The following is a 14,196-nucleotide window of genomic DNA, read 5'->3' as shown; positions in this document are numbered from 1 at the left end:
TTTTTCAATCTATAAATAGGAAGATAATACTCATACCAAGATTCAATCACTTTCTTCATTAAATAACTTTAAATACTATAAAATTACAAATAACTTTTTTAAACTTCGAAATTCAAGCAGCATGCCATAATTGTCGCTGCCAGATGGAAGAAGAGAACCTACTTTTGTATCCTTAAAACTTTATTCCCTTAAATCAAATCCACTTCCATTATTGTGTAACGTAAATTGAAAAAAAGTTGAGCACGCAAACGGCATATGAGCAGGCTGGGACCAGAATCTTTTCTATAAATATCTCGGCTGTATTTGGTTCACGTTTTTTTACTTATATCTTGTATTTTTATATTTTAATTATTTAAGGATTTAAAATGTCTTCAGTAAAAAGGTAAAAATATGATTACACCTTTAGATAAAAAATTTATTCTATTCAACCATTAATAATTTTTAAAAATTTAATTAAGTCTTTTCGTTAATGAAAATCACTATTTAATTAATTTAACGTGGATAGATGGTGGTGATGATGTAATATGTCGACAGTCCATTAAATATTCTCTTTAAAATTAATTTACTAGTAATATAAAATACTATAATCTTAAATTATTTACACAATTTAATAAAATACATTCTTTAAGTAATCTTATATTTCCTAAATCAAACAACTAAATCCTATATTGTAATTAAATAAATCATAATTAGACTTGTTTATGGGTTGTGTCATCTAGTTCGAAAACTAGCCCAAAAAGTTAGAGGGTTTGAGTAAAAATATAGGCCGAAAATATGTTCGAACAAAAAAAAAAGGTTTGTTTAGAAAATGGATCGAGCCTCAAGTAAGGCTTTTTTTGGCCCGAACCTAACATGGTTTGAAATTGTAAGTAAAAAAATTATTGTTTTTTTCTGTTTTGCTGCTATTTTCTTGTTGTTTGCTCACTGTTTTGCTACTATTTTACTATTATATTGTTAGTATTTTGTTATTATTGTTTGAATATTATATAACTCTTGCTTTTATTAATTTTGTTACTATTTAGAGACATTTACTTGTTAATTTACTTATATTTTAGTGTTATTTAGTATAAATATATCTTTTTAATTTATTTTCAATTTGCTGAGATACATATATTTTAATTTTTTTAATTTTTTCGATTTATTATATATTTTAAATATATATAAATAATATAAAAAATTAATATGAAAAAATAGACTAGTTCAAATTTTGATATTTTTATTTAAGTTAAAATTAGACAAAATTTTAAAATTATTTCTCAAGCCGAGCCGAATCTAATCATAACAAATAAATCTAAACTTTTAATTGAATCAGACACAAATCCAACCCGATCCATATATACCTCTAATCATAATATACCTCCTATGAACTAAATTAAGACAAATGTTTTTTTTTAACAATTAAAATTGCGGTAATACCACTTTGTTTGATGGATCAAAAGTATTTCTTTTTCCTTTTTCCTTTAAAATTTTAATCATGTGGATTGACACCCACGATTAGGACAAAATCATGATCAATGTCTAAATCAGATTGATTTAGACTAGAAATTTGACCAATTTCATATCCATAAAAAAAGGGGGTGACTTTTACTTTCCTCAATCTTGACGACTTTATTTTTCTTTAAACTAAAGTATTTTTTTATATATAAACATTTTCTATAATAATATTAATTTCCAAGTTTGACCTTCAATGTGTCTTTGATATTACTGTCAACAGTGTGTAGAATATAATTACCTTCAGCCTCTACTAACTTCAATTCTACGCCAATTTCTTTTTTAACAAATCAAAAGCTAACCCAACACTTCATTCATTGGAGGGTGTCTAAAATTTGTGTAGAAAATATCTACGAAAAAATGTTTTTTTTATTTTATATTTTTTTAATATTTGTTATATAAAAAATAATTTAAGGGGAAATAATTTTTTTATAAATTGATTTTTTCATTTGAAAAGCATGAATTATCTCTATAAAATTAAATTTATTTACGAATAATTTTATTTTTATATAAGAACATTTTTACAAAATGATTTTAAATTTTTTTATCAATGATACAAAATCATTCAAACGCAGTAAAACATCAATTTTTTTCAAAATACCAATCCATTTTTTGAAAATTATATTCAGCGAAATAAACATAATTCAAATAATAATAAAAACTTTAAAAATTTGATGCATGTAAATGCGTAGAAAATTAAATTTGTAGATTATATTGCACATTAAATTTAGGTTTATGTGCAATTTTAAATTTTTTCATAAAAGTTTACACATATATGTTTATGCCATTTTAATTATACCCTTAATTAATTTGTATACTATTTATATTATATAACTATTTGTCTTTTTCTCTTAAAAAATTTCCCTGCTTTTCAAATTTGCCACATACATTAGGTTACAGATTAAATATTTATTTGTCAAAATTTCCTTCAGTGTTTTTTATTTATTTCATTGCCTAAAATTAATTTTATTTGAGGTAGATGATATTTAGGTAAAATTTTCCAAATATTAATAACTTTGATATTTGAATGTACTACAAATGTTTAGAAAAAGAAGTTCACTGTCAATTTTTTCCAACCACCTTGACAGTATTTTTATTTATTTTTTAAATTATATGTATTTGTATGTTTTTTTTTATAATTGTGTTTAACATATTTATTTTTACAAAAAAGCTTCATATTTTATATTTTATAATTAATAATTAATAATATTTATGTTAATTAGGACTTAATATTCTTTATTCATAATTATTAGTGTTTATTTTTTATTTTTCTGTCACTAATTTTTATTATTATCTTGTATTATATGTTCCAAATTTATTTGAAAGTTTCATCGTTATAAAGATAATACAATTACAAGTTCACATTCAACCAATAAATAATGTAGAATCGAATTAGAAATGAAGTTAGAAATTTTATTTGGAGGTCGAGATAAGATTATAAATTTCCTCGTGCCAAAGATAAAAAAAATACTAAAAATAAATTATTTATATTTTAGATAAGCCAAAATTTCATTTTTTCTTTAAAAATACTTAAATTTAATGTTTTGCTTTGCAGAGTACCCAAACCATTACATTTAATGTGTTTCAAATATAAAACGTGTGACTTATGATTGTAATTAATAAACATTTCTATTAAAAATATTTCACACCTAATTTTGTTTATTATTCACATACATACATGTAATGTGAACAGTTAAAAAAGGATAAAAAAATCAATTAGGTAAAAAGCACTCTTTTGTTGACTGTTGGATGGAAGGTTGTGAATGTAATTATTTGCATTGATAATTTGCTTTTATGGCTAAATTAGCTCAATATATCGAAAAAAAAGTATTTTTTTAATTTATAAAAATAGGTTATTTTTAGAGAGTGTGTAAAAATATGTCTAATTGGACAAATTTTGTAAACAATAGTGTAAAAGCGCATTTTTTACTTATTGAAAAACGTGTTCAGTTAGGTATGTTTTAACACTTCCTTAGAAAACGACCTATTTCCTTAAATTTTAAAAAACGACCTATTTGACCAATTAACTTTTATTTTCAACATATTTTGCTAATTTAGCTTGCTTTTAATATATAAATATATTTTTTTAAATTTTAAACAATTTAAAAAATATCATATATTTTATTTTTATTTTGAATTTTAATAAAATCATTATGAATAAATATGATTTTTTTTAAACTACGTTGTTAAATGTTATGTTTTGTGTATGTGTATGTGTTTAAAAAGCTTTAAAATTATAATTATTTAGGAATCATATTTGATTCATTGTGTGCGGATATAAATATCATGTATCATATTAAATAATATAATATATTGTCATTAAATAAAACTAAAATATTGTAGAATATTTATAAATAAGTACTAATAATATTATTTAAATATCAATTAATTATTACTATTAGAATAAATATCAATAACTATTGAATTTAGGAATTAAGATATTTGGTTTAGGATGTTAACATTAAAGTTAGGGTTTAAGGTGCGAAGCTTAAACTTTTGAGTGTTTATTTATAATTAGTTAATTTAATTATATTCAAATAAAATTATTAATATTTATTTATAAGTCTTTCCTTATTTTCATTTTTTCAATGAAATATCATTATTAATTGATAATGTATAAAACTTATGCACTAACAACAAATCAAATATCTTTAAAATTCTTTTAAATTGGAAGGAAAATGCACTCAAAATCATGTCCTATTCATTGTTACAATAACAAATGTACCAATTGAGTAAGACTAAATTGGCTCTATTCTTTTTACTAAAAGAGTAAGTAATAAATGTGTAAAAGTACCATAAGAATCTCTCTATTATGAGTCAGTTTGCAATTGATTATTTTTACTAAAAAATAGACAAATTAATCTTTATGCGTCAAAGAAATAAATGAATATGTAACTATTAATTTACTTATTTAAAAAGTAAAAAACACAAAATGCAAGTGATTATGTGGTAATAAAGGGAGAATTAATTGTTATTTGTTACATATGTTTGTAATTTAAGTTCTGATTTGTTGTTGAAATTAATGTCAATAGAAAAACACTAAAATAAAGAAATAATGGAGCAGAGAGAGTCTAGAGGGAGAGACTGAAGGAAAGGGGGGCAGCTTAAGCTTCTCTCTTTGTTTTGGGCTTTCCTTTACCTTAAAACTTCCATGGTACCTTCAAGCAACAACAACGGTCAGACCGTAATCCACCACTTCGGCGGCGGTGGAGACGGCGGATTCTGGTTGGATTTGGCGAAACCTCCTTCTAAAACTGATTTCTCCGTCACTGCCATTGCCGGTAACGCTTTCTTCGCTACCGTTTTTTACACCGGTACTAGGTGAGAAAAAAAAGGAAATGAAAAACTGATCCATCGTTGAATGCTAAAGAAAAATTAAAATAAAATCTCAGAAAACCCTAGTAAGGACACGTAGTGAGAGTAGTTGATTAAATAGGAAAAAAATAAAATCAAATCGTAATAGATGAAAGCTCTTAGACGAAGTCAGACTTCGTCTTCATCTTCGAACTCGCCTTCATCGTCATCTTCTTCGTCGTCTTCGTCATCGTCGTGGACTTATTTACGTTCGGTTCTTTTCGTTGTTACTTCTTCTTCACCGGCTGCCTGTTCTTCCGCTGATAGGTAAGTCCTCTTCCTCTCTTTTTTTCGTTAAACGCTTGATCTCTCGTTAGATTCTCGTTTCAGATCTCGATCTCCACTTGTTTGCTTTGCGTACATTTAGATTCTTTGCTTGTTTATTTCGAAATACTAGCATTTACTTTGCTTTACTTATTTGATGGATCAGTGTTAATGTTCCTTGCCAAATTTGTTCGTCGACTATTTCTACTTTTAGATTTGCTTCAATCTGGTAGTATATTTTTGAATATGAAGACTCAAAATCATATGGAACAGAGACATTTTTTTGAGAAAATATTTATTTTATGATAACTCAGATTCTCTTAATAGAGAAAATCAAATTAACATTTTTAAATTGAAAATTTGGAATAATAGAGAATCTATTTGTTGGTAAGTGCTAAGATATTTGCTCTTGGGATTTTGATTTTTCGCCCTCTATGTTGATATGTCACAGTTGTTTTCACATTATCAGTAGCTTCTCATTTCCCATTTGTAAATTTAACCTTTATTTTCAGTGGTAGACTCAAATCACCTTGGTCTCGCCGGAGAAAGAAACATGCCCTTTCACCTCAGCAGTGGAGAAGTTTGTTTACCCCCGATGGTAGACTCCGGGATGGCGGGATCAAGTTCTTGAAAAAAGTTCGCAGTAGGGTGAGTTACGGGGACCTCTAACCTATTCATTTTTCTAGCAATTTTAATGCTTAATCTTGTAAACCACTGATGCAGGGTGTTGATCCCGGAATTAGGGCTGAGGTCTGGCCATTTCTTCTGGGAGTGTAAGTATACTGAACCTGTGTGTTTACGATTGTATCTTATTGTTGTTGCTGCTGGTTCTATGGTTGTTCTTTTACTCCATCACGCCAAGACATCATGAAAAGTTTCTACTTTTCCATGGATAACAGTTGTCTTGGGGCATGTGGACAGTTAATCATGTTAGCTACCTTTTATGATGACATTGTTTCCTTTTTGTCTACTACAGTTATGACTTAAACAGTTCTGAAGAAGAACGAGATGCTGTTAGAACTCAGAAAAGGTAACAAAAAAATTTACCTCTAAACCCTTTTAGCTGTAAAAGTTGATTGTTACTGAGAATTTACTTCTTTGATTCATTTCTTCACTTTTTGTCAATCTATTAATGCAGGAAGGAATATGAAAAACTTCGAAGAGAGTGCTCCCAACTCCCAAAACCCAGCACCAGGAGTTTTAATTTGCCTGAAATTTGTGGAACTTGTCAAAATGGAGACAGTGAAAGTCTTAATCAGGAGACAGACACATCTAGCTCTGAAGATGGGGTTAGTGCCCGAGAATCTCTGTCTAGCGAGGAAAGGAACCCAAATGCTGACTACTCAGATGAACCATCCAATACTTTAATGGAAGGAGATGATAGTTCAAGAAGAACAACAAATGCTGATGTGTCGGCACTGAACAGCGAGTCATCAGATTCCGACTCATCTGAAGACCCTGAAGTGATTCAGGGTTCTACATTTCTGGATGGCGAGGAGGAGAATGATACTGATGTGCCTTTGAAAAGGAAATTTTCTCCCTCTACCAATGAATGGCTATCAAAACTACATGCAACTGAAGATTTTTCCACCTGGCAGCGAATCATTCGTTTAGACGCCATTCGTGCCAATACTGAATGGATGCCATACTCTGTTTCTCAGGCTGCAGTATCAGATCGGAGGGCACGCCGTTTAGCTAAGGCTGTTGGATTAAAGGATTATGATCACCTGGAGCCTTACGTAATTTTCCATGCTGCACGTTTGGTTACTATCCTTGAAGCTTATGCGCTTTACGATCCCGAAATTGGCTACTGCCAGGGCATGAGTGATCTTCTTTCTCCAATAATTTCAGTCATCCCAGATGATTATGAAGCTTTTTGGTGCTTTGTAGGTTTCATGAAGAAAGCTCGACATAATTTTAGGCTTGATGAGGTGGGGATCAGAAGGCAACTTAATATTGTTTCCAAGATAATCAAATGTAAGGACTCTCACCTCTACCGGCATCTGGAGAAGCTCAAAGCCGAGGATTGCTTTTTTGTTTATAGAATGGTGGTGGTACTGTTTAGAAGGGAATTGACATTCGAACAGACAAATTGCCTCTGGGAGGTGATGTGGGCAGATCAGGCAGCCATTAGGGCTGGGATCGGGAAGTCCGCCTGGAGTAGGATAAGACAAAGAGCCCCCCCTACAGACGATCTATTACTTTATGCCATTGCAGCTTCGGTGTTGCAGAAGAGGAAATTGATCATTGAGAATTATGGCAGCACAGATGACATTATAACAGAGTGCAATAGCATGTCGGGCCAACTCGATGTATGGAAACTCCTAAACGATGCACACGATTTGGTGGTAACTCTTCACGACAAGATAGAATCAACCTTTTGACTGTTACCGATAAATTTATGTGCTTCGAGTTCTTTTTTGGACCTCAGTGCTGTTAGTATTTCAATCCTCCTGCTGAGATTTTTTTTTTTTTTTGCTTCAAAGCCAGTTGCAATTGCTTATTTAACAGACAATATGAAGACCATTATTACCTACACGAGATGTTACGTGAACCCCATGCTTTTTAGCGGTAGATTTGGATTTCATTCTGTGTTGATTTATATTAACGGTGAACTCCAGTGTTTTATCGGGATCGCAAGGTATTTGCCATGGCGGAATGTAGGTTTGTTTAGTCGAAACAGTGTTTGAATCGATCTTTGCCTATGTATTTCTCTTGTGGAATCACTGTGCCCCACCTCTTCGACGTTGCTGATGGCATTCTTCCCATGATTCGGTAGCGGAAAACACCACAATCTAACTTACCGAATTCCGGGTTGAAACCTAGCTAAGGAATCAAAACTTAGTTAAAGAATCAGACATGAAAACTATCGTAGAAGCAGCAAAACTCTATCGCCACGGGATGATCATCCATGACTATATTATCTATAAAACAAACCTATGAAATACTAAAAAAAATCGATAAAATGTTTTAAGAAACTTCGGTTCCAGATTTTTAATTCTTTTAAGATATTAAACTGTTTTCATAAGAATTTCGAAGCTATTCTAACCAATGAAAAGCTTCAGTCGAACCATGATTTATGCATATCACTATCAGATAGTCGACTAATTCAAGCACGAAAAAGTCGCATTTTACACGGATTTATGCCTATATATATATATATAAAACATCCACTTCATCAAAATAGCTGCGGTTTTCACTCTAAAAAGACAGTATGATATAATTTGAAATTTATTTAATATGAAATGTTTATATATTTATACCAATGTAAAATTAAAATGGTTTTAACAATTCAATTGTTCACTTTATTAAGATATTTATGTTCATTAGAATCGATCCAGTATGTCATTCTATTGATATAAAATATTATCTAAATTTATCTTTATATCTTTATAATTTTATAATTAAAATTTAAACAAATTTTTATTTCTTTTGAATATTAAAACGAATTATTTGAATAAACTTAAACAAATCAAACTCAAACTTTAAAATCTAATCTCCAACCTACCCGACATATGAACACTTGAAAGCAAATCAAATGGTGTATATTTGACTGGCAAACATATAAATTCTTTATCTTTTTAGAATTTTCCAAAACCGGCTATTCGGTACAATATTGGGGGCACCTCCCACCCACCAATATGTTACCATCATTATTGGAACCCAATGGAAGTGTAATAATTGTAAATATGCGATAAGTTTTTTTTTTTATATTTTTTATAAATTTAGAATTTAGTTTTTATATTTTTATTTTTAAAAATTTAATTCTCTTATTTTTTAGATTTCAAAATTTAGATCCAATTCTTAAAGTTGTTATTTTCTTTTGTTAAATTTGTTAGTGCGATATTTTAAAAAATATATAAAAAAGTACTCATTTGGTAGCCATATAACTAAAAAACGATATTATAATTAACCTAAATTTAACAAAATAAATTTATTATTTATTGAATATGATTGATGGATTTTCATATGATTTTAATATAGTGATTGGACGTTAGTAAAAATAAAATTAACCTAATTGCTTGGAGGGGTAAAATAACATCTAGTCCTTGATTTGAAAACTTTTTTTATATTTATTTTTGATTTTTTTTCAGTCCACATTAATTTTAGAATTTGACAACTTTTTTCAATTTGGTCCATAAACTTTAATTTTGTCAAGGTATGATGATGTGGCACCTTGAGACTATGCCCCATCATCATCTATTTCTAAAAAAAATATAAATTTTAATAATTTTCAGATAATGTGATACAATTTTAGAATATTATATCATCACTCTAGAACAGAATTCAAGTTTTAGAACTAAATTAAAAGAAATGCAAAACTTCGAAACTAGTACGGACATAAAACAAGTTTAGGGATCAATATGATTGTTGAATTCAGAAACTAAATGTTGCTGTTATCTCTTACTTTAATGACAACAACTTGGGACCTAATAATAATGTTGTTAAAATGAATATATAAATTTAGATTAAATTTAAAATTTCAGTATAATATAGGGACTAAAGACACAATTAGAGCCAGTTTCATGCCAAATGCGTTCACCATATGAACCACCGACACCTCGGCTATAGTACTGGTCACACCGGGCAACCTAGGTCCCGCCACGTGTACAGTTCAGAAAAAAACCTTCCACCAAATGGATCCAATTGTAGAAAAAACCGCGTCCTTCACGGTTTCCGTCGTCTGTTACTCGTCCCCACCATATCTCCAACACCCCTCCGCTATTACCCTATCGTACCCCGTGAAACTGACCCCAGTGTTCTTCTCGATTAAGTCAAAGGTACAACTATTTAACTGAAAGTGATAATATAATTTTTAGCCCTGAACTTTTGATACTTGTATTTTTTTTGTCCATTTTAACCCTTGAACTTGACAATTAGTCAATTAAGTCTATTTTGGTTCTGAACTTAAAAAATATAAAAAATTTGATGATGTGACACTACTTGAAAATTTAAAATTTTATATAAATTTCCAAGTGATATGTGATACAATCTTATTATGCCTCATTCAATGTTTTAATAATCGAATCGGTGGTTGAATAGGCCAGATCACTGATTCTTGGTTCGATCGGTTTGATTGCTGAAACAATAATAATTAATTAATTAATTAAAATTTTATCAAATTCTAAAAAAATAGAATGTAATTAAACCGGTTCAACCTATTCAACGATCTATTTTTGTTTCGGTTTTCAATTTTTATCAATTTTAAGCAGTTTTTGAGTTTTTTAGTTCAATTCCTTTGTTCTGACCGTTATATTGATCAGTTCTCGATCTGTTCAATTTAGTCCTGTTCCAATAACACTAATTATATCATCAAATATTACCAAAAACCAAGTTGAGGAATCAAAATAAATCTAGTTATCACCTTTATGACAAAAAAAATATAAATATTAAAATAAACCTAATGGTCAGGGATCAAGAATTATATTATCCTAAATGAAAATGCACCAAATACTAAAAAGCAAAGGGTCTGGCAGGGGATTAAAACCCAATTTAATGCACTAAAATATGAACCCACACTGTGCAGAAAGGACTTATATATGGCTTCACACTTCGCAGCTTTACATTAAGTCTCCCATCGTCTCTCCCGAGAAGTAAACAGAAAAGGGAAGAATTTTGGTGACCGGTGATTCGTGAGTATTGTAAACAGCAGCAGCAGCAATGGAGCTGTTCTACTTCGTGGTGTTCGGGGCATTGGGAGCGGTGGTGGCAGCATTAGAGCTAAGCAAGAACAGCAAAGATCGAATCAACACATCCTCTGCTTTCAATTCCTTCAAGAACAATTATCTTGTCGTTTATTCTCTCATGATGGGTAACTAAGTTAACTCCCTTAACTTTATTATACCCAGATCTGATTTTCCGTTTCTATCGTTTTAGATCTTTTTTTATATTAACTTGGATCTGGTCTAATGCTGTCGATCTGGGTTTCGTAGTCTGATTCTGGGTTTTTTTTGGGGGGGGGGAGTGTGATATGATAATGTTTTTGTTTAAATGAGAATTTTGAAAAAAAATATAGAACTTAATTAAGATTTTCAAAAAACTAGGGGGACCAAATTAAAAATTTCAAGGGAAAAATGAAAAGTTTCAAAATTGGGGGGCAAGGCCCCCTCTGTCTCCATTACGGTCTGCCACTGGTTCTTTTGTTGTGTTGGAGATAAGTCGCTATTGCTTGGTTTCGTGGTTCTATTTGGTTGATGATGGTTTGTCCAATTTTGGTTTGAGTTTAGTACCCACACGGCACCTTATATAATCTAACCCCGAGTCACAAATTCGATGAATCGTATTCATAATTAGCGGTTAATCTAGCTCTAAGTACTAGTCCTCAATGACATTGTTGTTCGATCCATGTAATTTGCGATCTTAAACGCGTTACTTCTTCTGATTCTGTTTTGATAAATGGTTGTTTATGTGTAAATAGCTGGAGACTGGCTGCAGGGTCCGTATGTTTACTATCTTTACAGTACATATGGGTTCGGAAAAGGTGAAATTGGACAACTTTTTATTGCCGGTTTTGGGTCCTCTATGTTGTTCGGGACAATTGTCGGATCTTTAGCAGACAAACAGTAAGTTTTTTTTAGTTTGCATTCTGTAGAAGACATATATTTGTCTTAAGCTGACAATTCTTACATTTGTTCCATTCAGGGGCCGAAGGAGGGCGTGTGTTACTTACTGCATAACTTACATACTTAGTTGCATAACGAAACATTCTCCTCAATACAAAATTTTGATGGTAGGTCGGGTTTTGGGAGGTATCGCCACTTCTCTTCTCTTTTCGGCATTCGAGTCATGGCTTGTTGCAGAACATAATAAAGTGAGTCGTCACTTTCTTGCTCTTTACTCTTCGATGCATATCAAGCTAGATTTACGGTTTATGTTATTCTTGACGAGTCTGTTTTTGCTTTGAATCTTTGCAGAGGGGCTTCGAGCAACAATGGTTATCTTTAACATTTTCGAAGGCAATATTTCTTGGTAATGGTCTTGTTGCCATTTTGGCTGGGTTGTTTGGAAACGTGCTTGTCGATTCATTATCCCTTGGACCTGTGGCTCCTTTTGATGCTGCTGCGATCTTTCTTGCCATTGGGATGGCCATTATTTTATCATCATGGACTGAAAATTTCGGAGATCCTTCAGAAAATAAGGACTTGCTGACCCAGTTCAGGGGCGCTGCTGTAGCAATAGCTTCGGGTAGAGTTCAATATTTACTTTAAAACTCGATCATTGATCGATTACCATCTCTGATGCCTCGTGACTTTTTAACGGTCATCCTTATTTGTTTTCTTCCGTGCGTTGCAGATGAAAAAATTGCTTTGCTGGGTGCCATACAGTCTCTGTTTGAAGGTTCAATGTACACATTCGTGTTCCTTTGGACACCTGCTTTGAGCCCCAACGACGAAGAGATCCCTCACGGTTTCATATTCGCCACTTTCATGTTGGCTTCGATGTTGGGAAGCTCCCTTGCATCTCGTTTGATGGCTCGATCATCACCTAGGGTAGAAAGCTACATGCAAATCGTTTTTGTGATTTCCTCAGCCTCTCTCACGCTTCCGATTATAACCAATGTACGTTCCAACATCTCATACTCTCTCTTACTCGTTCTTTGACCGGGCTCCTAACTAGATGAATTTACAACAGTTCTTGGTAGCACCTTCGAAAGTGAAAGGCGAAAGCATCTCATTCGCAGGTTGTCTTCAACTTCTTGGTTTCTGTACTTTTGAGGCTTGCGTAGGGATATTCTGGCCATCAATTATGAAAATGAGATCCCAATACATCCCGGAGGAGGCTCGGAGCACCATCATGAACTTTTTCCGCATTCCTCTCAACATCTTCGTCTGCATTGTGCTATACAATGTATGTTAAATACTCGAATCACATACCATAAGACACATTATTAACTCCGTTATTAATCCTGTTTTTGCCTCTGAAGGTCGACGCATTCCCCATCACCGTTATGTTTGGTATGTGCTCGATTTTCCTCCTTGTTGCATCCATCTTGCAAAGACGGCTGATGGCAATTTCAGACAAACCAAGTAACATACATTCTACCAAATCAAACATCTATCATTTTTCTGGTCGCTCGATCCATCTCCGGTTTTCTAACAACATCTTTTCTGGTTTTTTTTCTTTCTTTATCAGAGATGGAAAATTGGACAGCAATGAAGGAAAGGGACCCTGAAGCTGAAGCATTAAATGATTGAAAAAGGCAACCAAGGATTGAATTGAAAGCAACAGCATAATTCATTGGGGTTATATTTTATGTTTGATTCTTACAGTAGTGAAAGTAAATGTGGGTTAAAATAGGTTACTTTGAGTATTTATGATTTGTTTATGGTGCTGTCTGTTAATCAGCACCAATAGTTAACCCTTTCTTTTTTCTCCCTCTGTTAAAGTAGGGACACTATTATGAAATATCCCACTTTTTCTTTTTCCTTTTTTTTATGAGAATTATTATTATTCTTTTCCAAAAACTGGGCTATAATTTGTTTTAGTGTTTCCTCTATATAATATATTTCTCTTTAGTGAATGGAATTGCTCAGATATATATATTATGAAAATTTTAATATTAAATTTAAATTTATAAAAGATTTTATTTGTTTCTTAAAATCTTTTAAATAATTTTATTAAATAAATGGATATGATTTAAATAATCAAGATATTGTAAACATCTGTTTAGAACTTTTTTTAAATAAAGAAAAAGTGTCTTGAGCTTTGGGTAGCTATGTACTTTTGTTTTATATTTAAATTATTATTTTTTATAATAGATCAAAATTTTCTGAGTTTTCAATTTTAAATATAAATTGTAAATAATATATTTTCAATGCAAACCATTTTTAAAAAAAACTTCAAAGCGCTAATCTGAACCTCGCCTTGACTTTTTTCATTAAATAACTTTGAATATCACAAATTTATAAATTGAAATGTGAATTGAAATGTAAATAGTTGATTTCTATGATTTTCACACTAATTGTCAGATTGGCTTATATCTAATTTAAAATATATTCTTTTACTCGTCGATGGATATTGATTCACCGTACCAATTGTCGAATTGCCGCTCGCAGCTCATTAGTTGAACTTTTTATCTACAAATAG

General features: G+C 31.1%; 2 protein-coding genes across 2 annotated transcripts; both read left to right on the top strand.

Annotated features, from left to right (window-relative positions):
• The first annotated feature begins 4,480 nt into the window (after nucleotides 1–4,480).
• Nucleotides 4,481–7,645, top strand: LOC107904553 (rab GTPase-activating protein 22). Its single transcript, XM_016830964.2, has 5 exons — nucleotides 4,481–5,112; nucleotides 5,622–5,757; nucleotides 5,833–5,882; nucleotides 6,086–6,139; nucleotides 6,248–7,645. Exons 1-5 carry the CDS (start codon nucleotides 4,955–4,957, stop codon nucleotides 7,491–7,493), a joined length of 1,644 nt encoding a protein of 547 aa, XP_016686453.1. The 5' UTR covers nucleotides 4,481–4,954; the 3' UTR covers nucleotides 7,494–7,645.
• Nucleotides 7,646–10,530: 2,885 nt separating this feature from the next.
• LOC107904555 (molybdate-anion transporter) lies at nucleotides 10,531–13,574 on the top strand. Its single transcript, XM_016830965.2, has 8 exons — nucleotides 10,531–10,921; nucleotides 11,528–11,672; nucleotides 11,752–11,920; nucleotides 12,024–12,294; nucleotides 12,403–12,668; nucleotides 12,742–12,957; nucleotides 13,034–13,136; nucleotides 13,243–13,574. Exons 1-8 carry the CDS (start codon nucleotides 10,771–10,773, stop codon nucleotides 13,302–13,304), a joined length of 1,383 nt encoding a protein of 460 aa, XP_016686454.1. The 5' UTR covers nucleotides 10,531–10,770; the 3' UTR covers nucleotides 13,305–13,574.
• The last annotated feature ends 622 nt before the right edge of the window (nucleotides 13,575–14,196 follow it).

This window comes from Gossypium hirsutum, chromosome D11 (genome assembly GCF_007990345.1).
Source record: "Gossypium hirsutum isolate 1008001.06 chromosome D11, Gossypium_hirsutum_v2.1, whole genome shotgun sequence".
Classification (NCBI taxonomy): domain Eukaryota; kingdom Viridiplantae; phylum Streptophyta; class Magnoliopsida; order Malvales; family Malvaceae; genus Gossypium; species Gossypium hirsutum.
This window is presented reverse-complemented; position numbering and strand designations above follow the sequence as displayed.